Source organism: Spermophilus citellus (genome assembly GCF_964194105.1).
Source record: "Spermophilus citellus genome assembly, chromosome: 13".
NCBI classification, from domain to species: Eukaryota; Metazoa; Chordata; class Mammalia; order Rodentia; family Sciuridae; genus Spermophilus; species Spermophilus citellus.
The window spans coordinates 9,671,525-9,697,967 of NC_138193.1; the positions used below are offsets into that span (position 1 = coordinate 9,671,525).

General features: G+C 43.8%; 1 protein-coding gene across 8 annotated transcripts in view; it reads right to left on the reverse strand.

The window, feature by feature from the left end:
- KANSL3 (KAT8 regulatory NSL complex subunit 3) overlaps positions 1-22,665 on the reverse strand; it is a 39,498-nt gene extending 16,833 nt beyond the window's left edge. For 2 of the 8 annotated variants that reach the window (XM_081264143.1, XM_081264141.1), the window contains exons 1-5: positions 22,564-22,665; positions 21,335-21,599; positions 17,244-17,414; positions 5,287-5,377; positions 4,975-5,160 (exon numbers count right to left, since the gene is read on the reverse strand). In XM_081264143.1, the coding sequence (XP_081120269.1) occupies positions 4,975-5,160; positions 5,287-5,377; positions 17,244-17,414; positions 21,335-21,549 (663 nt within the window). In that variant the 5' untranslated portion in view covers positions 21,550-21,599; positions 22,564-22,665. The other 6 variants (XM_081264142.1, XM_081264148.1, XM_081264146.1 and 3 more) reach the window with 5 other exon arrangements.
- Between the last annotated feature and the right edge of the window lie 3,778 nt (positions 22,666-26,443).

The following is a 26,443-nucleotide window of genomic DNA, read 5'->3' on the forward strand; positions in this document are numbered from 1 at the left end:
GCCAGGCATAATGGTGCATGCCTGTAATCCCCAGCAACTTGAGAGGTTGAGGTAGGAGGATCACAGGTTCAAAGCCAGCCTCAGCAAGTTAGTGAAGCCCTAAGTGACAGAGCGAGACTCTGTCTCACAATAAAAAAATTAAAAGGCTGAGATGTGGCTCGGTGGTTAAGGGCGCAGAGAAGCAGGGCTGCCCCGGGTTCAATCCCTGGTACCAAAAAAAAAAAAAAAAAAAAAAAGAAATTATATAAAAAATACACACACATACACACACACACACACACGAGCAAGGAGAGCTTTGCACAGAGACAAATTCTCTGTCAACAACAATCAAAACACAGAAACAACCTAAATGAGTAGCTAAGTAAATTATCAACCTAACTAGATATTATGGATTATTTTCTTTTTGGGTACCATGAAGTAAACCCAGGGACACTTAACCACTGAGTCACATCTCCAGCCCTTTTTATTCTTTATATTGAGACAGCGTCTTGCTAAAGTTGCTTGAGGCCTCACTAGTTGCTTGAGGCTGGCTTTGAACTCACGGTGCTCCTGGCTCAGCCTCCGGAGCTACGGGGATTACACAAGTACACCACCATACCCAGCATGGATCATTTTCAAATACTTACTAAATCAAGTATAACCTATAGAAATAATTGGCATCAGGCATGGTAGCCATGCTGTAATCTCAGTGACTTGAAGGATTCTAAGTTTGAGGTCAGCCTGAGCTATAAGACCCTGTCTCAAAATTCAAATAAATAAAAGGCTTGGGGATACAGGTCAGTGGTACAGCACCCCTGGGTTCAATCCCTAATATTGAGAGACAGAGAGAAACAGACAGAAAGAGACAAAGAAGGAAGAAATATTTCTGCTAAAATGCTATAGGTAAGACTTTCTAATCAGAAAAAAAAGGCTTATGTAAAACATGCCAAATGTCAGTATAATAATGATCACTGTGGAATTATGGGTGACTTTTCTTTGTATATTTTTGTATATTCTAAATTTCCTCAGTGAACATTTGCTGATTTTATAATTCTTTTTAAAAATTGCATTTTCTTCTAGAGTATAGCCTTCAAGTTGTGGCTTGTTAATGAAACCTATTATTGTGTTCAAAAAACACATCCAACTATATTGTGTATATCATGATTTATACCATATCCTGTTTTTTACTAGCCACCAAAGATGTGACCTCGGAGATGTATAAATATAGGTTTAAAACATGCTGATGCTTACACTGCAAAGAACTATCTGTGTGAATTCCACACTGCCCACAAGAGGCCAAAGTGATCTCATGGAAGGAAAAGGTTTTTACACATTGGAGATCCTTTTCAGAAAGAAAAAAAAAGTTTTTGAGAGATTGGAGAATGAAAAGTATCATGGTTTGATGCAGGTTGTTAGACTTCAGAGATACCAGGAAAAGATAGGCCACTCTCAATTTGGAGAGAGAGAAACCAGGGGCAGAGCACTTGCCTAGCATTTACAAGGCCCTAAGGTTCGATCCCCACCCAGCACTGCCAACACAAAAAGAGATTAAAAAGACTTTTGCATGAGAAATTAGGGGATATAATTATGAGAGCATTTTAGTTCACTTAGAAAATAAATATGCAGCCAGGCGTGGTGGCATATCCCTATAATCCCAGCAGCTTGGGAGGCTGAGGCAGGAGGATCGTAAATTCAAAGCCAGCCTTAGCAACTTAGTGAGGCCCCATTTAAAAATGAAAAAAATTTTTAAAAAAGGGCTGGGGATGGGCTGGGGATGTGGCTCAAGCGGTAGCGTGGCTCGCCTGGCATGCATGCGGCCTGGGTTCAATCCTCAGCAGCACATACAAACAAAGATGTTGCGTGTGCCAAAAACTAAAAAATAAATATTAAAATTCTCTCTCTCTTTAAAAAAAAAAAAGGGCTGGGGATGTTGCTCAGTGGTTAAGCACCTCTGGGTTCAATTCCCAGCACCAAAATAAATAAGTAAATAATATGCAACAGCTGCTCTTACAAAGCATCAGGCTAGGGGCTGGGGATATGGCTCAAGCGGTGGTGAGCTCGCCTGGCATGCGTGTGGCCCGGGTTCGATCCTCAGCACCATGTACAAATAAAGATGTTGTGTCTGCTGAAAACTAAAAAATAAATATTAAAATTCTCTCTTTATCTCTAAAAAAAAAAAAAAATTAAAAAACAAAAACAAAAAAACAAAGCACCACGCTAGTCCTGCAGAGGAATTTAACCTGTGAGGGGTGAGGAAGACAGACACACAACTAACGTGGGCGCAGGGAAGCAGGGTGCTAGCTGTCATGGAGCAGTGGAAACCCCACACTGCTGATTCCCACCATCCTGTGGAGACGGGGCAGCTCACAGGCAATTCTCATCTGAAGATGGCAGCTCATGAAGTGAGACAGGCGCAAGGAACAGGCAGGATTCCAAAAGATGAAACAGCACCAGAGGCAAGAACAGGTGGGGCTTATTCAAGGCACAGGTGGACTCAAGTGGAGGATCCGCTTATGGAAGTAGGGGAGTGTAAAACTAGTGACAAAGGCTAACCCAAACTACCAAAGAACTCCACCCCAAGCTGGCTAGGCCTGCAACTCCCTCTCTGCTCAACACTTGGAGGCAGTGGATTCGACCCAGGCTGACTTCAAGAGCGTTGCCTGGCAGCAGAGTACATCTGGAAACTCCAAAGCCTCGAAGCTCCCCTTCTGTCAACAGTAAGTAACCAACAACTGACTCTTCCACTTGGTGCTATAGGAAAACCAAGCTCCCTGCCTTTCCAGTGGTGCACTCCCTCTTGGCACACAAGCAGGAGGCTGCGCCCAGACCTTCCCTGCCCTCTTTATAATGGAGCCAGTGGAGACGGCAGGTGGGCCAAGAGCAAGATCCCCATCAGCTGCATCTTAACACCAGCAGGTACTTTAAAAGCAAAAGAACTGGGCTGACATTGTGGCTCAGTGGTAGCGCATTTGCCTAGTATGTGTGAGGCACTGGTTTGATCCTCAGCACCACATAAAAATATATAACTAAAATGGAGATATTGTGTCCATCTACAATTTAAAAAAAAAAAAAAAGCAACAGAGTCCCATAATCATTTATACCCTTTGAGAAACAACCAGAGTGTGAGTGAGTGACATAGTCTGGCAGTAGAGGAAGCACCATGGAGAGCATACCCAGTGGACAGCGCAAGTATTGGGAACCCTGCTGACTAGTATACCAGTGAAACTTGTGCCATTCCAGCAAACCAGCAGCATAGCTACACAGTGCCCACCGGTGGAGCCCCTCATGCTCACCTAAATGCACCTCATTCACACAGGCCACACCCAGCTGGGGACTTACATGGGTAAGAAACACAAACTTGCTTCTAAACCAAGGAGAATCAGCAGGGCGTGGAGGGGCATGCCTGTGACCCCAGCAACATGGGAGGCTAAGGCAAAGGATCAAAGTTCAAAGCCAGCCTCAGCAACTTAGTGAGACCCTCTCTCAAAATAAAAAAATAAAAAGAGTTTAGTGGTTAAGCACCCCTGGGTTCAATCCCATTACCAATAAATAAATAAAATAAAGCCAGGGGGGTCAGACTGTAATCATGCTGGCTATGGCGAGCAAGGCAGAGCCATCAATGCCCTGGGCACTAGAGGCCCTCATCCCCTGGAGCATACATACCACGGCTGCACCTCTACCACAGGAAGAATGTATTTATGAATAGGCCACTCTCTGCCAAGGGCTACCTTGGTCCCGTCCCACCTGTGCCCAAGTCCAGGTCCATTTACCCCTAGGGAAGTCTGGGGTCTATTTTCATTCATCTCGTTCTCCACTAGAAAATAAAGTGCAGCAGAGCAGGGAGTAGTTCTGCTTTATGCACACCACTAAGTGAAAAATTTAGGGTCAAACTTCCTACCATAAAAACAGGAACATCTCTAGTCCCGAGTTTTATACAAAGCCTGTCTTCTGTAGCTTTCTAACAAACTCAGCATCTTGAAACTTAAAGTCAGGTCAAGAGACAAAGTTTTTGGAGTATGGCTGAAGGGCGCTACTGGCCAAGCAACTTTGCACCTGCCTGAAAAGGAAAAAGAAAATCTACTTAAAAAAAAAAAAAAAAAAAAAAAAAGCTGATGTAGCTCAGAGGTAGGGCACTTGCCTAGCACACGTGAGGCCCTGGGCTCCATTCCCAGCTCTACGAACTGAACTGATACAGGTTGTCTGAGGCTATTTTGATTTGGGGCAAAGTACCTCACACATTTCCAGAACCTACAAGGGTACTCCTTAACAGTTCCTGTGAGCTAACTACGTGCTAAAATTTTGCACCACTCTTTCTTGATGAACTAATTTAATTCTCACAGAAATCGCATATAGATATTGTTATCAAGAACATTTTGGAGGAAACTGAAGTACAGGTCTCAGCTTCCCCTGTGGGTCAGTGGCAGGGCTGAGACAGTTAGATGACTGGCCTTTAGAACCTGCTGTCCACCACACTGAGGCCCAATGCAGCCATTAACATCACAATAAGGGAAATAGGTGAACATTGTGCAATGCTAGATAGGTAAGACCACAGGGGCAGGAAATGCTGCGCTTGTAATCATTTCAGCTCAGGTGTTGTAACTGAAGGCTCATCCCTTGATGAGGAGAGACTGAGGGCAGAGTACCCCTCCCTCTGTAATCCCCCGGCCCCCTGAGCCCACAGGCCTGCCTCTTGCCCCTTATCAACACTGCCCCCGGTACACTTTCATCTCTTCCACTACGTTCAATGACACAGGCCAGGAGCTGCAAGGCTATGAGTACTCTGGTTTTCAGGTCCCACACTCATCCTGGAGATGGCATGAAGATGTTTACACCAGACCAAATGTAAATTGATACCTTATCTCCTACTTTTAATAGCATACCGGCTAGCCACGCCCTCCAAACTGACCAGGTAATGACCTCACCAAACCCCATGTCTGAACCCACATCAGGGACTGGCTGACCCCAACACAGGGCAGACGCCAACCACAGCCTTACCTTCCCTTTCAGTGTCTGCAAAGCATCCAGGTAGGCGGCCAGCATGGGCAGACTCAAGGTCTCCACCAGGGTCGTGTGTAGCCACTGGATCAGCTTGGTGTCCCAGCTCACACTGGCCAGGGCCTGCCGCACACGCCTTGCACACTTGTCCACGGCTACACGGCGTAGCACTGGCTCATTACAAGCCTGAAAGATGCAAAAAGAAGGAACAAGAGTTCCACTTGGTTAGCAAATGGGAGGTGGGTACAAATCAGTCAGCCAGAGAGGCCTGAACTAGGAAGAGCCCACCTGGGCGGATTTCTGATGTCTTACCCCTTCATTGGCCAAGCGGGCAAGTCGGTCAGACTGCAGGGCTTTGAGGATCTTGTTGAATAGCTTGTTCTGGGCCATTGTCCAGCCAGTCCTATAATGGAAACTCTGAGGAGTTAAGGTCAAACCCTAGGGACAAGACTCTGTCATCTTTTTTGATCCCATTATGAGAGAGTATAACTTGAGGTAATTTAGTCAAAGACTACTGAGGTAAAACACGAGATTCTGGTCCCAATCTTGGCAATGAATCACCTCAGCACACATTTGAATTAATCTTACCTACTACAAGTCAAGACCAGTCACAGATGAAGTCTTTTAGTGCTACCAAAGCTAATTATTTATCTAATGGCTAAGATACTCACCCTAACAAATGAAGACAGGTCTACACCAGTGTGTAGACCTATTTGAATTTCACAGGTTGTACATTCCACACAAAACCAGAAGGATCAGCAAGCATTTCAGTGTACCAAAACCTTAGACTATGGTAAGAAGTCTACTTAAACTAGCTTTAAAAACAAAAACAGCAGAAATGTGACCAACGAACAGACTATTCTCCCAGTCCCAATTTTACCCTACACTAATCTCTCCTCTTTTCCCATATTTTTAAAAACTTTTTCCTCTATGCCACAAAATTAGTGAACTTATGTTCCGTGTAAGTTAACACTGTTATCCCAGCGTAGGACACCAGCATACACAGGCCAGCTGCTTACTAACAACTTTCTGTCCTCCTCCAACACAGCAGTACACCCTGCAGTCAGGAATCTACCCCGCTGTTCTCATCCCCACATTACTGCACCTAGACAGAAGTGTGGATCCTGTTACCTTTCCCGTCACCCCACACCAGGCAATCACAGTAGACATTCTAATTCAGACCAGCAAGCCTCCTAAAGATAAAGGCAACAGAAGACACCCAATCAGAGCCGGGCACGGCAGGGCACACCTGTAATCCCAGCAGCTCGGGAGGTTGAGGCAGAAGCCTCAGCAATAATGAGGCACTAAGCAACTCATGAGACCCTGTCTCTAAATAAAATACAAAATAGGGCTGGGACGTGGCTCAGTGGTCTAGTTCAATCCCCAGTACCAAAAAAATGATACCCAACCAGTAATATTTTTTTAGTGACCCTCCCTGCCATTAGAAAAACTGCTCAATACATTATTTCTTAAAATATCAGTGGTTGCTAGACCCAAACAAGATAAATCAAAGTAGTATTTCTTGTCAGTAGGAGGATAAAGTCACAAAGTAGGGCTGAGATAACCACTAGCCAAGTAGAAAATAGTGATCAGTCTCCCTGGATTGATAGCTATCTACCAATCTCAGAATCAGGCCTTTTCAAGAATGAAAGAAGACAAAGCCTAAGAAACCTAGAAGACAAAAAAGAGAGATAAATGTAACTTAGTGAGACAGACCCTGTCTCAAAATAAAAAATAATGGCACTGCTTAAGCAGTTCAATCTCCAGTGCCAAAAAAAAAAAAAAAAAAAAGAGGCTCCAAAAAATTAATACAATAAAGTATTTGGGTTGGGGCGATAGCTTGGTGGCAAAGCGCTTGCCTAGCATGTGTGAGGCACTGGGTTCAATTCTTAGCACCACATAAAACTTAACAAACATAAAGGCATTCTGTCCATCTGCAACTGCAATAAATAAATAAACAAACAAACAAATAAAAGAATAAGGTAGTCAACAGGTAAAGGACATGAAAAAGCAAAGGCAGGTCACAAAACAGTACAGTTAACCCTACCTCAAAATTAAACAAATGCAGATTAAAATAAGCTTTTTTTTTTAGCCTACTGAATAGATAAAAATAAAGTTTAATACTGGGTTATAAGGTGTAAGTAGATCCCTCTATATTTTGTTGTTGGAAATAAATAATAAAAAGTAGTACCTCTGGAATGTCAGTGGGAAAATGAATTTTGGAAGGTCAATCAAAACCCTGAGTCAGGGCTGGGGGGTGGCGCTCCGTGGCAGGGCACTTGCCGAGTGACCCTGCAGCCTTGTGCGATCTGATCCCAGCACCACACACTCAAAATTCTAAGTCAGATCATATCATTCCTCTGCCCCGTCCTTCAGGGGCCTCATTTCAATCAGCTAAAATCTCGAGTCCTTGCAATGGTTGTGGAGCTCCCACTGCCTCTGACCGCATCATGACTTTCCTCGCTCACTTCGCTGCATTCAGGGTCTCCCCACTCCCCACTCAGAACCCCCCACTCCCTGGTTTCATACACACCAGGTGCAATCCTCTAGCAGACTGGGCCCTTCTGGTTCACTCCCTGAACTGAAACAATGTCTACCTCAGGTCACATTCATATGTTCACGTTACCTTGCAGGGAGGCTTCCTCTAAGCTCTCCTATTTAAAACTGCAACACATGGGGCTGGGGATGTGGCTCAAGCGGTAGCGCGCTCGCCTGGCATGCGTGCCCGGGTTCGATCCTCAGCACCACATACCAACAAAGATGTTGTGTACGCCGAGAACTAAAAAATAAATATTAAAAAATTCTCTCTCTCTCTCTCTCTCACTCTCTCTTTAAAAACAAACAAACAAAAAAAAAACCTGCAACACCCTGATCCCAGCCTGGAATTCTCTAACCCTGTTTCAAGCGTAAGCTGTATCACCATTTCCCATTCTAGCCACTGTACTGGAGTTCAGTTTGTCTCCCTTTGCTACAATGTAAAAGCCAAGCTGGCTGGGACTTTGGTCATTTTAAGTCCTGCCTCCCCAGCACATAAAACAGCCTAACAGGCTGGAGTTGTGGCTCAGCAGTAGAGCGCTTCCCTTGTACGTGTGAGGAACTGCGTTTGATTCCCAGCACCACATATAAAGAAGCAAATAAAATAAAGGTCCATCAACAACTAAAAAAATTTAAAAACAGCCTAATATCCCAGGAGTTAACATCTGCTGAATAATAATGGCTGAACTGTGTCACGCTGCACTCTAAGCTCTGCAGTGAGGTCCAGACTTAACCTTCACCCCCTGTATCCCACCTGACAAATGGGTACCAAGCAGCAGAGAGGAATGGAGAAATAAAACTTGTACTCCATCTTCACCAGACCAAGGTGGTCAAACTACCAGAAAAGGTGCATTCCAATAGCCTCAATTTCTCTTACTTTATCATATAGCATGCTAGCATCCTTTCCATAACACCACCGTGCCCTATGAGACAACCTAATTTCTACTGGCCATTGCTCTAGGAACATCAGAGGACAAACTACCCTTTGTAATTTAATCTGTACAACTATTTGTGTTCTGTGAGCAAGCAAATACTCACTAGAAAGGAGGAAAACAATTCAACACCTTTCCTTCAGCAAAATAAAATCTCCACCTACTACATCTCCAGTTTACAACATGATCCAGGAGAATGCTAGCTCTACCCAGTTCTCCAATAAAGAGCTGGCCACGTGACCTGGATATGGACTAGATGATTCCTAAATCCTCCAAATTTCAGGTTCACTCTGATCACTGATAATGAGAACAGCTGAAACCCATGATCACAGAGACAAAACCAGGCAACTCTTTTTCAGAAGCAACTTCTATCTATATTTTAATCTTTCCTCACTACAGCTAAATCTTTTTTTGGGGGGGTGACACTGGGGATCAAACCCAGGGATGCTCTATCACTGAGCCGTATCCCAAGCCCTTTTTACCTTTTATTTTTGAGACAAGGTCTCACTAAGCTGCCAAGGGTGGGCTTGAATTTGTAATCTTCCTGACTCAGCCTCTGAGCAGCTGGGATTATAGGCATGTGCCACTGTGCTCCAGTGCTAAATCTGTTAAACATCCAAAGCCATTCGCTCTTTTGTGATCCTTCCCCCTGCCCCCAGTGGCATATTAGAAGCAGTCTTAGGTTTCTGGGGATTGTCCTCTTTTTCCTTTTTACCTAGTTATTTTGACTTTATTTCTATTGCTTCATCAGGATCCACCCATTTTTATTGTGGTTTGATGCTCAGAAATGATGGACTTGGCCTGCCAGATACTATGACACATGCCTGTAATCCCAGCAGCTCAGGTGGCTGAGGCAGGAGGATCTCCAGCTCTAAGCCAGCCTCAGCAACTCAGTGAGGCCCTGAGCAACTCACCAAGACCCTTTCTCTAAACAAAATATTTTTCAAAAAGGCTGGGGATGTGGCCCTGTGGTTAAGTACCCCTGGTACCAAAAATCCCTGCTACCAAAAAAAAAAAAAAAAAAAAAATCTGGAGTTAGGAGAGGGGGAGTGAATGCTTCAATTCCATGTTAGGACTCCGGGAAGGTGTGCTGGGACCAGGAACTTCAGACCACCAGTTCATAATCCTGTTTTCCTTAACGTTTCTACAACACAGAAATTCCATGAGTAGCAGCTCTCTTATGTCCAGTGATCCTCAGGTGGTCTTGTGGATTGGGTGGAGGCTGGGGGAGACAGAAGGTGCTCACAAATAGTGTGAAAAAGCTCCCTGGAGAAACATGGCTCTATCCCCAAGTAACATACCTCTTTGTTTTTAATGCGATTAAGTCCTACCCTATTTGTAGGCATTTGGGGTGCGTCTCTTTTACTATGATTTATTTATGTCAGTTGCAATGGCCATCCCCTCTGTCCCCCCAATTCACACACACACCTATCTATCTATATCTATATGTTACTGTAAACATCTCTGGAAAATAAATTTCTTGAACTGGAAATAAAAGACAAAGGTTACCTGCATTAAAAGTGAGCTTCCAGTTCTGTGAAAGTACAAAGAACCTGCAACATCACAAAAGTGGGATTGTATTCACAGCCTTACCTCCAGTAATAATGCTCATTTATAACCAACCAGAATAAGCAATAAATATGATTTTTCCACGTTCAACAATGTCTGGAACTTTCTCAAAGTCTTTAATCACACTGCAAAATTTAGCTTCAAGAACAGAAAATGAGATAGAACTGATTTATGAAATACCAACAGCATTTCCAAAATTATCCTGTTCTTTGTCATGTAACAGGAGATTTTTCCCTATTTGTTTTTCTTACTCTACATCTATTCTAAAACCCAAAAAGGTGAGAGCAAGGAAAATGATGTGAATAAAAATCTAGAAAGCTACTTGAAAATCACCACCGTACACCAGTGACAGCTGAAATTAAATTTAAAACCACAATGTTGAGAGTCTAAAATCCCAGGAAAAGGTCTTAGGATTGCTGCTGTATATATAACAAAGCAATCTCAAGAACTGAACATGTTCTCTATATTTTGTTGGCTTCGTGGGAGGCTGGAAAATTAAGTGGGCAGAAAAAAATGATCTACCCCAAGATTAAGATAAAGAGCATGCAAAAGATATAATTAAGGAAAAATTTAAAAACAGGAGACAGAATGTTAAATACAAGTCTAAACAGTCAAATAGCTGATGGGAACTGTGGTGAGTCAACTGCTTCCCCCTGCGCCCTGCCTTGACCTGGACCTATTCAATTTTCATGAGTGCAAAAATGCCTTTTCTTCATTTCTTAGAAGAGATCAGATCATCTTTTGTTTTCCATGCTCTGACTGATTCTGAATAACATGCTGACCTCTGGCCCAGTCAAAGCAGCCAAAATAGCACACTGGTCCTAGAAAAATTTGACATTTTCAAAGGTAATTATTTCTCTCATACTATTTTCAGGGAGTCTAATTTAACATTAAAATGTTCAAAGGTTTTTTTTTTTTTTTTTTTTTTTAAACCCAAAGTCAAACAAGAATAGACAAAGAATATCAGAGAAACTCAACAGGCCCCATTCACACTGAGGAAGTGGGGAGAGAGCAGAAAGCAGGTGGGGGCAGGGAGGGAGGGAAAGAAACAACTTGGACAGAACAAAATTCTGTGCCAACATCTCAGGCACAGAATTTCAACCTTCCAGCCTCAAACTTCTACATAGACACATAGGAGACTGAGATGTAAATTTAGAGAAAGTTCAGAAAAGGAGAAGTGGGAGTGTGAGCTGGAATTCAGAAGTTCGGATTTCTAAGACAAGACAGCCTGCTTTCAAACACTAGATTCTTTCAGCAAAATGTTGGATATGTCTCAAAATCCCTCTGAACAGATGCTGAGAAGTATCATGTGTAAGAGTATTTTGTTAAATATCTTCTAAAAATTGTAACCAATAAAACTTGCCATTGGGGCTAGGATTGTGGCTCAGTGGTACAGTGCTCACCTAGCCATGTGCAAGGCCCTGGGTTCGATCCTCAGCAACACGTAATAGTAAATAAATAAAATAAAGGAATTGTGTCCAACTACAACTAAAAAAAATTAAAAAAAAAAAAAAAAAAAGAGGGGCTGGGGATGTGGCTCAAGCGGTAGCGCGCTCGCCTGGCATGCGTGCGGCCCGGGTTCGATCCTCAGCACCCACATACAAACAAAGATGTTGTGTCCGCTGAAAACTAAAAAAATAAATAAATATTAAAAAACATTCTCTCTTAAAAAAAAAAGAGGGGCTGGGATTGTGGCTCAGTGATAGAGTGCTTGCCTTGCATGTTGAGGCACTGGGTTCGATCCTCAGCACCACATAAAAAGTAAATAAATAAAGGTATTGTGTCCATCTACAACTAAAAAAAATATTAAAAAAAAAAAAAAAAAGAAAAAAAGAAACTTGCCATCTGACATTCGTGGAGAGGGAGGCAAGCTGAGCCAGCGTCCTCAGGATGGCCCCGCTATGCCAGTAAACAGAAATCATTTCCAAAGGTCCTCCAAGGCACACATCTGGGGCACACAGGCTCATGGCCCAGACCCTCTTTATATTCCTCTTTAAGAGAATATAAAGTACTTATGTTAGGGCTTCTGGGCCATACAGTCTCTGCCACAACTATTTAACCCTATGATTGTGTACAAAAGCAGCCATGGGCAATACTTAATGAATGGCATGACAATATTCCAATAAAAGTTACTTTATGGGCAATGAATTTCATGTGTCATAAAATACTATTCTTCTGATTTTTTTTTTTTTTTTTTTGCAACCACTTAAAAATGCCATACAAGGCCGAGTGCGGTGGCACATATCTGTAATCCCAGCGGCTTGGGAGGCTGAGATAGAAGGATTGTGAGTTCAAAGCCAGCCTCAGCAATGGCGAGGTGCTTAGCAACTCAGTGAGACCCTGTCTCTAAATCAAATACAAAATAGGGCTGGGGATGTGACTCAGTGGTTGGGTACCCCTGAGGTCAATCCCTGCTACAAAAAAAAGGACCAGACCTGGCCTACGGCTGATTTTGCCAACTCCTGATCTAAGACAAATCAAGCAAAGAGAAAGATTTAAACCATTTCACAAAATATCCACCATTCCTAGAGAAAGTCAGGGTCAGGTAGCAGTGGCAGTGAAATCTCACTTTTTATACAGTAAAGGTTATCTGAAGGCAATTTCTACTGAAATAATTCAAGAAGGGAGACAAAAGCCCTAACAAAGAAATTAAGTTTCTGACTCCACAGATAAAAAGTGATCAGTATGCTCTCTGGGGACAGAAATCGAGAGTTGCAGGGAGCTGTCCATGGAATTCTCAATGTGGGAAACTGTAATTTTACATGACTTTATGCAGAAAGAAAGGAAGCAGCAATTTAACAATCAAGTCAAAGGAAAGCTCATCAACAAGATGATTATACTCAGAGCAGAGGAGCAACAAACTCCAGATAGGCGACGAATTCAGGGACAGGATGAAAAAAAAAATGGTGATCAGTGAAGCTGAAGCTAATAAGGACCATCAGATAATAACACCAGCCAAGTGCAAAACAGACCTGTCTGAAGAGATGGTTTACAAGCCTGTTGCTAATGGGTGGATACTTCCAAAATCTCTTCAAATACTAAAAAACAATCTGAAGTAAGGACTTCATATTGGAGGCCTCCATGGAGACTAGAGGAAGGCAAGCACATGATGAGAATCTGTCAGTGTTTCTCTGCAGGATGGGCCAATGAGGGGGCCCTGGGCCCTTGGTGTGCCCACCTTGGTTAGGGCAAGATGCACTGGCACCCAGTCCTCCTGCCCCTGTTCATGCACTCCACCCACCTACCACTCCAGAAACAGAATGGCTTCCTATACTTTCCTCTGGGGACAAACACTCTGGCCAGGCCACCCCCAGTGTCTCTTCTACTTGGAAGTTTTCTCTCTCCTTATAAATTATAAACCGGTATTCCCATGTATTAAGTCTCTAATGACTTTGATAAGCATGAATAGTCTCCAAAAAAGTCTTTTATTTGGGGGGCTGGGGATGTGGCTCAAGTGGTAGCACGCTTGCCTGACATGCTTGAGGCCCAGGTTCAATCCTCAGCACCACATACAAAAAAGATGTTGTGTCCGCCAAAAACTAAAAAATAAATATTAAAAAATTCTCTCTTTAAAAAAAAAACAAAAACTCTTTTATTTGATATCGGGGACTGAACCCAGGGGCACTAAATCACTGAGCACATCTCCAGCCCTTTTTTTTTTAATGTTTATTTTTTAGTTTTAGGTGGACGAAGTATCTTCACTTTATTTTTACGTGGTGCTGAGAATCGAACCCAGTGCTTCACGCATGCTAGGCGAGCATGCCACCACTTGAGCCACATCCCCAGCCCCTATCTCCAGCCCTTTTAAAAAATATTTTGTTTAGAGAAAAAGTCTTGCGAAGTTGCTTAGTGTCTCGCTAAATTGCTGAGGCTGGCTTTAAACTTGCAATCCTCCTGCCTCAGCCTCTTAAGCCACTGGGATAACAGGCATGCGCCACCACACCTGGCTCCAAAAACCTCTTAATCATAACCAAGGTGAAATGATAAAGACACCTGGTAGAGCCAGGTGTGCACGCCTGTAATCCTGGTGGCTTGGGAGACTGAGGCAGGAGGAAAAAAAAAAAAACAACAAACCCTCACCTGGCAGTTTTCCCTTGTATTTTCTTTCTTTCTTTTTTTTTTTTTTTTAGAGAGAGAGAGAGAGAGAGAGAGAGAGAGAGAGAGAGAATTTTATTTATTTTTTAGTTTTTTTCGGTGGACACAACATCTTTGTTTGTATGTGGTGCTGAGGATCGAATCCGGGCCGCAGGCATGCCAGGCGAGCGCGCTACCGCTTGAGCCACAACTCCAGCCCCCTCCCTTGTATTTTCTAGAATGCACACCAAGGACAAGGCAGTGGAGATGCACACATAATCATAAGCAGAGGCTGTGGCCGTTGGGAATACCGCCTCTGGGGTCAGACTGCTTGGTTTGAACAACCCCAGTTCTACCACTTCCTACAGGACAGAGATCTGCATCTCTAAGAATCACCGGGAGGATTAAAAGAAATGCAAATGAAATACTGGGTACAACTTCTGGCACCTGGAAAGTGCTCAATTCAAGGTAGCTCTGTTTTGCTACCACTACTGTTGTCTTTATTATGATTACTGACTGTAACAATGGTGTTAAATCCTTTTGCTGAATTCACTGACTGGCAATCTTCTAGAAGTTGACCTCCACTCACAGCAGTTTTCCTCTTCATCTGACACTCTGAGAGCATTTTCTCTCCTATTTTTTTTTTAATATTTTTAGTTGTAGACACAATATCTTTATTTATTTTCATGTGGTGCTGAGGATAGAACCCAGTGCTTCACAAGCACTCTACCCTGAATCACAACCCTGGCCCCAAGCATTTCCTCTTCTTAGGGCAATATGTAAATTCCAATCCCAGATCCCATCCAACTTCTTCACCAGTTTTTTTTTTTTTTGTACCAGGGATTGAACTCAAGGACAGTCAACCACAAGAGCTACATCCCCAGCCCTATTTTGTATTTTATTTAGAGATAGGGTCTCACTGAGTTGCTTTTTGCTGAGGCTAGCTTTGAACTCATGATCCTCCTGTCTCAGCCTCCCGAGCCAGTGCCACCTTGCTCAGCTCTTCACTAGCTTTTAAAGCAACCTACAGAGCTGCTCCTCTCCTCAACACTACTGCCCACTTCTAACCAGCCTCATAGATCACATCAGTCCCCTCAAACTTCCCTACCTCTCTTTCATTACTATAAAATAAAAGTTCTCCAACATTACTGCAGGTTTACCATCTACCAGGCTCCTGAGGCAAAAAGTAACATTTCCTTATGTATAAAAGATATGAATGCAGATAGCCAATGGGAAAATGCAAATTAAAATCCTTGAGTTGCTACTTTACGTCCATTAGAATGATAATAATAATGCCGAAGATAAAAGGCAAATAATAAGTGTTGGCAAGGATATGGGAAAATTATAATTTTCATTCACTGCTGGTATGAATGCAAAATGATGCAGCCACTTGGGAAAACAGTCTGGCAGTCCCTGAGAAGTTACCTACAGAGTGACTATACACATGATCCAGCAATTTCACTTCTAGGTACTGAAAATATACATCCACACAAAACTTGTACAGTAGAGTGCTTGGCTAGCATGCATAAGGCCCTGGGTTCAATCCCCAGAATCACCCACACAGAAAGAAAATTGTATTCGAATGTTCACAGCATCATTTTCATAACAGCCAAAGTGAAAACGACCTAAATGTCCATCAACAATCAGTGGACAAATAAAATGTGGGCTATCTAACCAATGGAATATCACTGGACAAAAAGGAATGACCTACATGCTCCTGCAAGCATGAGCCTTGGAAACGTTACACTGAGCACAAGCCAAAGACGCCATCCCGGAGAACACTGCAGTACACAATCCCACACACATCAAGTCCAGAATAGGCAAAATCTACATCAGAGAGAACACTGGTGCCTCCCAGGGACCAGAGCGGTTGGGAGGAATGAGGAGCGACAACTAATGAGAATAGAGTTCTTCTTGAGGTGATGAAATAGCTCATCAAACTGTATAGGGTGTTGGGGGGACAACTCTGAATTTACCCTAAAAAGCACTGGCTGTACACATTAAACAGGTGAATTACAGGGTGTGCAAATAAACCTCCAAAAAGTTGCTAGGTAAAAGATAAACATTTGCAAAATGAACACAGAAAAAGGGAAGAATGCCGAGTCTGCTGGAAGCAGAAAGAGGCAGGGAAACAAAACTAGCCAGCACACCCAGGAAAGTATGCCTGCAAAAACAGAGATTGCAAATCTTTTTTTGTTTGTTTGTTTGAGAATAGTGGAGATTATACCCAAGGGCTCAGACATGCTAGGCAAGTACTCTAGTATTGAGCTGTAATCTCAACCCTTCCTTTCTTTTTAAATTTTGGGATGGGTCTAAATAGCCCTAGCTAGCCTCAAACTTGCAATCCTCCTGACTCAGCCTCCCTGGCAGCTGGTATTACAGGCATGTACCACCACAGCCAGCTGCAAATCCATTTTTAAAGCCACTCAGACATCTGTTGGCTTTTCATGTGATTCCAAAACATTTTCACTATCCTAGCTATAGACCATAAAGATGTAATATCTTACAAATGTACGTTTATAGGAGTCTGGGTGACCCCTACATTATAACATAAGCTACAGAGATAGTTATACTTTATTCCACAAACTTTTTTTTTTTTTTTTTTTTTTTAAGAGAGGCACAGTAGTGCACACCTGTAATCCCAGCAATTCAGGAGGCTGAGGCAGGAGGATCACAAATTTGAGGCCAATCTCAGCAACTCAGTGAGACCCTGATTCCAACTTTTTTAAAGGGCTGGGCGTGTAGCTCAGTGGTAAAGTGCCCCTGGGTTCAATCCCCAGTATTGGGGGGAAAAATTAAAGGAGAGAGAGAGAAGGTCTTGCCCAGGGTGGATTCAAACTCCTGGGCTCAAACAATTCTGCTTCAGCCTCCTGAGTGGCTGGGATTATGCTGAGCTCTCAGTAGACATTCTGCCTACTGTATGCCAGGAAATGCCCTAGTCTCAGGAATGCTGAGATGCAGGCCCTGCTCTCAAGGAGCTCACAGCAGAGTAAACTGACAGTTATGAGGCAAGAATCAGAAGAATATTCCCATTTATGTTGCTACAATAAATGTTTCCATGAAATTTATGTGGTTTCCAATAAATGTTTCCATGAAGAGGATGACACAAAATAATTACAGGGTGGTGACATTAACCCACACTTCTGAGGAGTGGCCTACCTGTTGACATGCTCCTCCCAGTCCTCTGGTGGAGGAGGGGCATCGGCATCAGTCCTGGCAAAGATGACATGCCTTTCGCACTCATTCATCACGCTGCGCGCCTTCTGGTTGTCATAGAGTGGCACGGGAGTCGATGTGACCGTCTCCACATCTATTGGGACGTCTGATTCACTGTAAACAGGCGAGAAAATGGGACCAGGCCACAAATACTCCACATAATACCCGTGTTTAACAATCATCTGGTTACAGAAAAATGTCTGTACACTTTATATACTATACATGAGCACATTTATCTACAAGAAATTTTTGATCCAAAGTCATCTTTCCCACATTCCTCTAGATCTCTGCACTCTCTGTGATAGGTGCTGAAGGCACATAAAATCATTTTTAAGTGATTTTAAAAAGTAACCAACAGCTTTTTTAAGAAAGACAAATAGTTAATTACATAGATACATGTAATTACAAATACAGAAGTTATAAGCCACATATGACTACCTAAATAAATTTAAATAAAATCAATTTAAAAACCTAGTTCCTACATGTATAAAGACATGAATTGATGTGAACATAGTTTGTATACAGATATGAAAAACTGTGCTCCATGAACTGTAATGCATTCCGCTATCATATATAAATTTTAAAAAATTAATAAAAAAAGAAATCCACTTCCTAATCACACCAGATACATTTCTCGTGCTCAGCACACTGGCCACCGTATTAGACAACACAGGATTATAGCATTTCTATCATGCAGAGTTCTGCTGGACAGCACTGATCTGGAGTTTTAAATGATTCATATAAACTTTCCTTTTCATTAGTTGACTGGTAGTTAACTATATCTTTTACAAGTCTGTGATTCTCTAAGATCACCTGGTATGCAGACAGCTTAGCTATCTAACTCACTTTGTGTAGCACCTACCACAAAAATGAATATAAATGGATCTTTGAAGCATCTTTCACATTTTAGAATGATGCTAATGAAATTCTAGTGCCATGAGGGTCCGTCCTTCCCCAACTCATTAGGTACACTGCACAAACTGTGTCGCCAGAAATACCATGCCAATCAATCTGATCTACTAGCTGTTTCCTCAATATCATATTAACTTTTTGACCTCTTTGATCGTATTGCATCCATTCCCAATGACTGGAATAGTCATGTCATTATGGAATGAAGTGAATAATTGTGCTGCTAGATTTGGTAGTGGGCAAAGAGTGGATTATCTTCTCAGATCAGACACTGAGCTAACACTTGTGGACCTGTGTGCCTCCAAGACTATTCTTGATTTCAGCATCCAAACCTATCCTCCCTCAGTCTTCACAATTCACGGCACCATCCAGCTACTCAAGCCAAAGATCTAGGAGGCATCCTAATTGAACCTTTTTCCTTTGTACTGTTCCCCTCCCTTTCCAGGCTATCATGATGTCTAGCTCATCTCAGGCTACTGCAGTGGCCTTCTAGCTGGTCTTCTAAATCCCACTCTTACACTATAATCTACTTTTTAAAAATCCAAAGTGATCCTCTCAAAATATAAATTGGATCTCAAGCTTAAAATTCTTCAATGACTTCTTACCACTTAGAATTAATTGACACTGCCTCTGCCAACTTCTCTTTAACTCCCACTGAAAACCCACTTGCCACCATATTCTAGCCACAAAGGCCTAAAAAATAGTTCTTGCAATATGCCAAATTCCCATTTTCAGGGTCTGTGTATGAAAACAGGATTTATATGAGGAAATAATTTTCCAACTACCAAAACAACTAATTCTACAGAACCTTATTTTAAACATACACTTATAATCTCAACTGCTAGTGAGGATGAGGCAGGAGGATCACAATTTCAAGCCCAACCTGGGCAACTCAGGAAGACCCTGACTTAAAATTTTAAAAAGGGTTGGAGTTGTAACTCAGTGCTTGCCTATCATGTGCAAGGCTCTGGGTTCAATCCCCAGTACCTCAAAAAAAAAAAAAATTAATATAATGAGCTATGGACCCAGGAGTTAGTTTCAATGTTAGAAAGAAGCTTTACATAACAGAAAGGAAAAGATTTCAAATGCTATTTAAAGGAGCTTCTCTGTATGCCTTAGGACAGAGGAATCAGGATTACACTTCTGGTTCAGGGGTCCATGTCTGTAGACCCAGGCTGAGGAGTATCACTTGATCCCAGGATTTAGAGGTTAACTGGACAATGTAGAGATTCCCCTTTCATCAAAACAAACCCAAAAATAAACCAAAAAAAAACCCAAAACAATCTGAATAAAATGTCAAGGAGGCCAGATGCAGTGGCACACGCCTATAATCCCAGCAGCTCCTGAGGCTGAGGCAGAAGGATAGCAAGTTCAAAGCTAGCCTCAGCAAGGCCTTAAGCAACTTAGCAAGACACTGTCTCTAAATAAAATATAAAAAATGGGCTGAGGGGGCTGGGGATGTGGCTCAAGCGATAGCGCGCTTGCCTGGCATGCACGGGGCGCTGGATTCGATCCTCAGCACCATATAAAAATAAAAAAAAAAAAAAAAAGATGTTGTGTCCACCAAAAACTAAAAAATAAATATTAAAAAAAAAATTCTCTCTCTCTCTTTAAAAAAAAAAAAAAAATGGGCTGGGGATGTGGCTCAGTGATTAACTGCCCCTGGGTTCAATCTATAATACTAAAAAAATTTAAAAATAAAAAAGATTGTGTTATATTATTTCCTAATATCACAGATCCTATGTCCTATACAACAAAAAGTGCTAATATCATTGGGAAACAAATTAAAAACCACTGTTCTATGTGTATTTAAAACACATCAGCGGGTGTGTGGGTTGCAGCTCAAGGGTAGAATGCTTGCCTAGCATAAACAATACCCTAGGTTCAATCCCCAGCACTGCAAAATAAAAATAAGAAAATTTAAAAAACACATCATGGTCCCCTAAGATTCAATGGTGGGGGTGAGATGGAATCTAAAGAAGCTCTCCCAACAAAACTAAAGTCTGTGCTTAAGGAAAGATTAAAATTAGGTTAAATTAAAACAAATCTCCAAAAAGATTATAATTAAGGGCATAGTCTGATCATCAGAATTGAACATATCAATAAGTCTTAAAATGTAAGAAATGAGACTCCCTTAAAGATCAAAAGAATTGCCAAACAGGTTTATATAAGCCAAATGTAACTGTAGCTCCTATCAGGTAATAAATTTATGAAACTTCCTTATCCTATAACATAGGCTGGCTGAAAATACTAGACTAAGAAGGGTTTAGATTAAATCATGGAGTTCAGTAACAACCCAAATTGAGAAGGCAATGTCTTTGGAATTTGCTCCTAACCTGTGTGTGTGAGGCCAAGAAATGCAAAACAGCTACTGTTGCCACTATCAAGCAAACCAGAGCACTGCATCAAAGTGACACAGGTCTTACCCTGTATGACAATTATTTATTTATTTTTGGTACTGGGGCATTTAGTATTATTTTTGGTTTTTATTTCTTTTGGTATTGAACTCAGGGGTGCTTTACCACTGAGTACTTCCCAGCTCTTTTTATTTTGAGGCAGGGTCTGGCTAAATTTTGGAAGCTGGCCTGGAACTTGCTATCCTCCCAAGCTGCTGCAATTATAGGGATGTACCATCATACATGACCTGTGTGGCAATTTTTTTTAATTTTTTTTTTGGTACCAGGCATTGAACCCAGGAGTGCTTAATCACTGAGCCATATCCCCCCCACCCCAGCCCTTTTTGTTTGTTTTGTTTTATTTAGAGACAGGGTCTTTCTAAGGCATGGGCCACCATGCCCAGATGTGTGTGGTAATCTTTTAAAATCAACTTCTTAGCATTCCTTTTCATCAATTTAATTATCTTCAATTTCCTTTTCCCATACAAGGCTTATCTAAGTGCAAAAGGGAGTCTGCTTTCCTTTACACATCTTGCTTTTCTAACTCTTCTTAGGAGATGTCTCCTGTGAAAATGTCCAGATTTAGGCCTGATATTTTTATGCTGCTCAACAGAGATGCCCGAATTAAACATCCAACCTTCCCACACAACACCCCCCAATCATCCCCAAGAAAATTCTTACTGCCCAGTTCCGGCAGTACCAGCCTTTGGGAAAGAAGCCCAAACTCACATGGTATTCTCGTGCTGCCTCCGGGGAGTAACAAAGAGCATGCGGGTAGGGCGGGCACTACTGGCATCTGGGTGGGCACTCCATGGCTTGGCATAGCTATGGTCCAGAAAAACCAAGTCCAGTTCCCGTTCGTGCACTGAAAGCTGGAAGAGCAGTGAGGTGCCCATGCGACGAGCTGAAGTCTGGAAGTCCCTCTCCCCACCCCGGTGGGCCATGTCAGTAGAGGGGCAGCAAGTCAGAGCATGGGTATCTGCATGCTAGTCACCTGTGGCGAAAAGTTTCAGTTTAAGTCAATTCGAATATTCTAATTTTTTCCCATCTAGACTATCTAACGTGCTTCTGTGACCGCTATCAGTCCCACTGAATAGTATTCAGCACATCTTTGCCCACGCTGGGAGGGCTCCTGAAATTTCAGAGCCACCACCAAAAGGGTGATGGTGCCATGAGTCCCCCCCATACTCAATTTCTACAAAATTCCCGAACTGGGGCGCTGACTGTCTCCGTGGTCCACAAAGACCTACCCTGGGACAGACCCTGGAGTTACTCGGCCAGCACCACACTTTCCTACATGGGACGGAAGGATTCCGGAAAACTACAGGTATCACAAACACGAATTCCAAAAAGCTGAGGGTTTCTTGTTTCCATTCTCTAAAGTAAACGTGGGAGGAGCGGGCGGCTCGTGCAGCGCAACGTGGGCGGCCGGGCTCCCTCTCCTCCTCCCGGGGTACGCTCAGGAAAAGTTTTGCAGCGACTTCACGGTACTACAACGAGGCGCGCTCCCCGTAGCAGCCTGGGCCAGGGCGATGCCCCGGGAGCCCTTTCTCCCGGCCCGGGTGGAGCCCCCCGCAAAAAGCCCGGGGCTCCGGCGCCCTCCGAGGTTCCCGCCACTGAAGCGCGAGACGGCTCCTCCCGGAGGCAGAGCATGTGATCCCAGCGGACGGCCGCGAATGAGGCTTTGGGGCCCAAGTGACTTGGCCAAGGTCGCCGCGGGTTCGCGACGAGGAGGAGCCGCCCGGCCCCCGCCTCCCGCTCCCCCGGCGGCCGGGCGCCGGCGTCACCGCGGCCCCGGCCCCGCACGCCCGGCCCGGCCCGGCCCGGACTCCGGCCCCCGACTCCCGCAGGCCGGGGTACCCCAGCGGCCCTCGCCAAGGCCCCTGCCGCCCCGCCCGCGGCCGCATTGGCGGCCCCCTCGGCCCGCCGCCCCCGCCGGGAACGAGCCTGCGTCTCACCCGCAGTCGTCGGGCCGCGCGCTCGCCCGGGCCGGGCCCCAGCGCGCGTGCGCGCTACCGCCTCCGTGTCCGGGCGCTGCAGCACCGCGCAAAACGCGGAAACGGATTGTGGCCCGGCAAGGGAGGGACGGTGAGCGGCAAAGTCCGGAGTGGATTCAGCTCCAGCGACTCAGTGCGCAATAGCGGAGCCGTGAAGGCGCGCGCATCTCCGAGGTAGAAATTTCCACCGCCTGCCTGTTCAACAGGGAAGGCCAGCACAAAGGATGAGTTCAACTCTCACAGACTCCAGTAACTGCCACCCCCTCCGCAATTGCTCCCTTTCTCTGAGCCCACAGACCCAGAGGCAGGGCTGGCAGGGCGTGCACCAGACTCACCTCCACCAGAGCAGCCCCCTAGGATTGACTCTTTAGGAATGTGCTTGTTAACTCTTTATGCCTATATAGGATTGACTACTGTTTGGACCTAATGGGATTTATTAATGAGCTGGGGGTGAAGTTCAGTGGTATGAGCAAGGCTCTGGGCTCTATCCCCAGCGGGGCCAAAAAATGTTAAAAATGTTTTATTCATTAAGAATTTTTTCATAACAGAAGAAACAGCCACAGTAAAAATAATAAATTAATTTTAAAATGAATTAATTAATTTAAAAATAAGTCGTGAACCAAAAATTGTTGCAAAAAATAAAGTCTATTAAATATAATTAACAAGGGGTTGGGTGTAGCTCATTGGTAGAGCACTTGCCTGGCATGATTAAGGTCCTGGGTTAAATCCCTCACATTGCACAATAAATAAATAGCAAAACAAAACGTTTATGCAGAGTTTTTCTGGATGTTGTTGGTCCTTCCACATAATATAGAGGGGAGTCAGGACCAGGGTTTTCCCTGAAGAGTTTAAGAATAAAGAGAAGGTAGTTGGAGGAGCTTGAGAATGTGGGTGGAATCTCAGCTCCAATATCCAACTCCCAAACTCTAAGTAGGATCCCAGGAGACAAGACTTCAGCTTTCCCTCAACTCTAAATGAGCAAATGCTGAGAGGATAAGCCGGGTGGTGCAGTCACCTGTCAAGAACACAAATAGATTTCAAGATGGTAATTATCATGCAGGAACACCCAGCCCCCAAGAGTGTTCTAGAAGAAAGATTTCCCATTGAGGTGTTTGAGAGGTGTCTAGAAGGGGAAGTCATTGAAGCTGAGTGCTGAAGTACCAGGCCTTGCAAAGAGGGACTGGAAAGCCTGGAGAGGGCCCAGGCAGAGGGGACAAAGGAGCCCACACATCATTACTTTCTTTCTTTCCTTTTTTTTTTTTTTTTTTTTTTTTTTTTGTGTGTGTGTGTGGTGCTGGGGATTGAACCCAGGGCCTGTGCACATGGGGCAAGCACAAGCTATATCCCAATTGTATTCAATTGCAAACTTTTTTTTTTTTTTTTTGTACTGTGGGTTTAGCCCAGGGACCCTCTACCACTGAGCTACATCAAGACAGGGTCTCACTAAGCTGCCTAGGCTGGCCATGAACTTACAGTCCTTCTTCAGCCTCCCGAATCACTGTAATTACACACACGTGCCACTGCACCTTGCTCAGTTGCAAACATTTAACACTTGGAATATTTTGTATAAAAGCCCAGATTTCCAATTTTCTTGAAAAATCAGAGGCTGTGACAGCACTAGACAGGCCTGGGGTCTGAACATGCCCTCACTCTGGCCATGGCACTCCACCTCCTTGACCTCTGTGGCATTTGACTCATCATCCACCCCCACACACCAGCCTTAGCCAGGACTTAAATGCAAGATCCCCAGCATCATGCCCCATTCTCCAGGCGGCTTAGCATGTCTTGAAATGGGTAATGGCCATGAGTGTTGGGGACAGGATTGGGAAACTATGGGAGTGCTGATGGCACACCTGTTCCTGTCTCTGGGCAGGTTACAGCATCAAGTGTGAGCATATAAGGAGGGCGTCCTCAAAGAGGAGCTGCTCCTAGCCTGCAAGGGTGGCATGGGTGCCTGTGTGCTGGTGACAGTACAGGCACGTGTCATGGGTGAGTGTGAGGCACAGATCTGGCTGGAAGGGAGTAGATGCAAGATTGGCCTTGGGATCCTTGTCCAGTCTGGGGTCCCAACTTCTAGGCTCAGGTCCTCCCAGCACCCCACACCTGATCCCTGGGTGACAGAGGACTCTTTGGAGTGGGGCCAGGGCACAGTGGACACACCAACTTGCATGCCTGCTTTGCAAACCAAGACCATGGTACACCCATGCTACTGGATGGTGTCAGGTGCGTGGGTGCAGAGCTGGAGTGATGTGGCTTCCTCAGCCCTTCCCCAGGTGGGCGAAGGGGTGGTGTTGGGGCCTCACCCACCCCTGTCACCTCTGCCTTCATTCTGCCACTACCCTGCCTCTCCTGTGTTCTCCTCTCCCACTTCCTCCTCTCCGTGTGCCTCAGTCTCCTGCCAGAAGAAATGGGTTGAGCCCCCAAGGAAGCTATCTAAGGAGGGAAGGGGAGATCCTGGGGTAGGTTCTACCCACTTTCTACCCCAAACCAGGTGGGCTCCAGTCAGGGTCTGGGAGAGGACTGAGTGGCTCTGTGACACCAAGGCCCATTACTACTGCTGCTGCTGCTGCTGCCTGGGTGCCTCAACCACCTCTCCCACCCCTCCCTCTTCCCCTCAGCTACCCCTGTGAGTAGGAGGGAGGTGCAGTTCCCAGACCCTACCCCTCAGGGCTGTGTTACTTGGTTTTTAAATGACTGGTTGGGATAGAACCCATAAGAAATAAAAACTTCAGTGGATAAAAAAATAATGATAATAAAAAATAAAAGTTAAACAAACTAGAACAATAATCTCAAAGACCATCAATTAATGAATGGATAACAAAATGTGACACATTCATATAATGGATTTACCCAACCAAAAAAAGGGATGACGTTCTGACTCATCCTACAACACGGATAAATGTTGAAAACACTATGTCTGAAGTGAACTTTACCCATGCTTTCCTCTGGGGAAAGCAGTTTATTGAATTTTAGGAGCTCATTCTCTAAAACCAAATAACCTTTTGGATATTAAATGTGTTGTAAATGTTTTCCCTACTTTGGTATTTGTCTTTCAGCTTTAAAGCATATTTTCCGCATAGGACTTTTTAGTTTTAGCCAAATAATGTCAGCCTTTTCTTCTGCAGGGATCTTTGGTGTTATGCTTAGTTTGGAAAATCATTAACAAAGAAAAAAAAAAAGCATTGCATTGTGTTTCGAGTTCAAGAAAAACTACCAGGGCATACTTTTTCCTTTTACATCTGCTGCACTAGAAAATAATTGAGCACCGTGATCAAACATTCAGCTTTCAGTCTTTGAATGCCACATCTCTTTCAGAATGCATAATAATAGTATGCTTATTATGCTATTAGTCCTTGATTTTCCTAAACCTTTTCTCTTTTAAAATATTCATTAGTTATAAGGTACACTTTTAAAATATTCATTGATTCCTTATCCTGACCATTGATTGGATCAGAAGTAACTTATACAATGTTTGAAGCCAACCCAGAAAAGGCCTTACCTAATCGGGACAACAGGAGCAAATGACCCAGCTCCATCCTCACACAAAGACCTAAAGAGCAGCAATGACAGCCACCAGTTCTGTGGTGGCTTAGCAGGATGTGGTGGTGCACACCTGTAATCCCAATGGCTCAGGAGGCTGAGGCAGGAGAATCATGAGTTCAAGGCTAGTCTCACGAATTTAGTGAGGTCCTATGCAACTTAGCGAGACCTTGTCTCTAAATATAATATTAAAAAAAAAAAGACAGGGTGCTGGGGATGTGGCTCAGTGATTAAGTGCCTCTGGGTTCAATCCCTGGTTCAAAAAAAAAAAAAAAAGCTGATTTCCCTCTATTGAAGAACT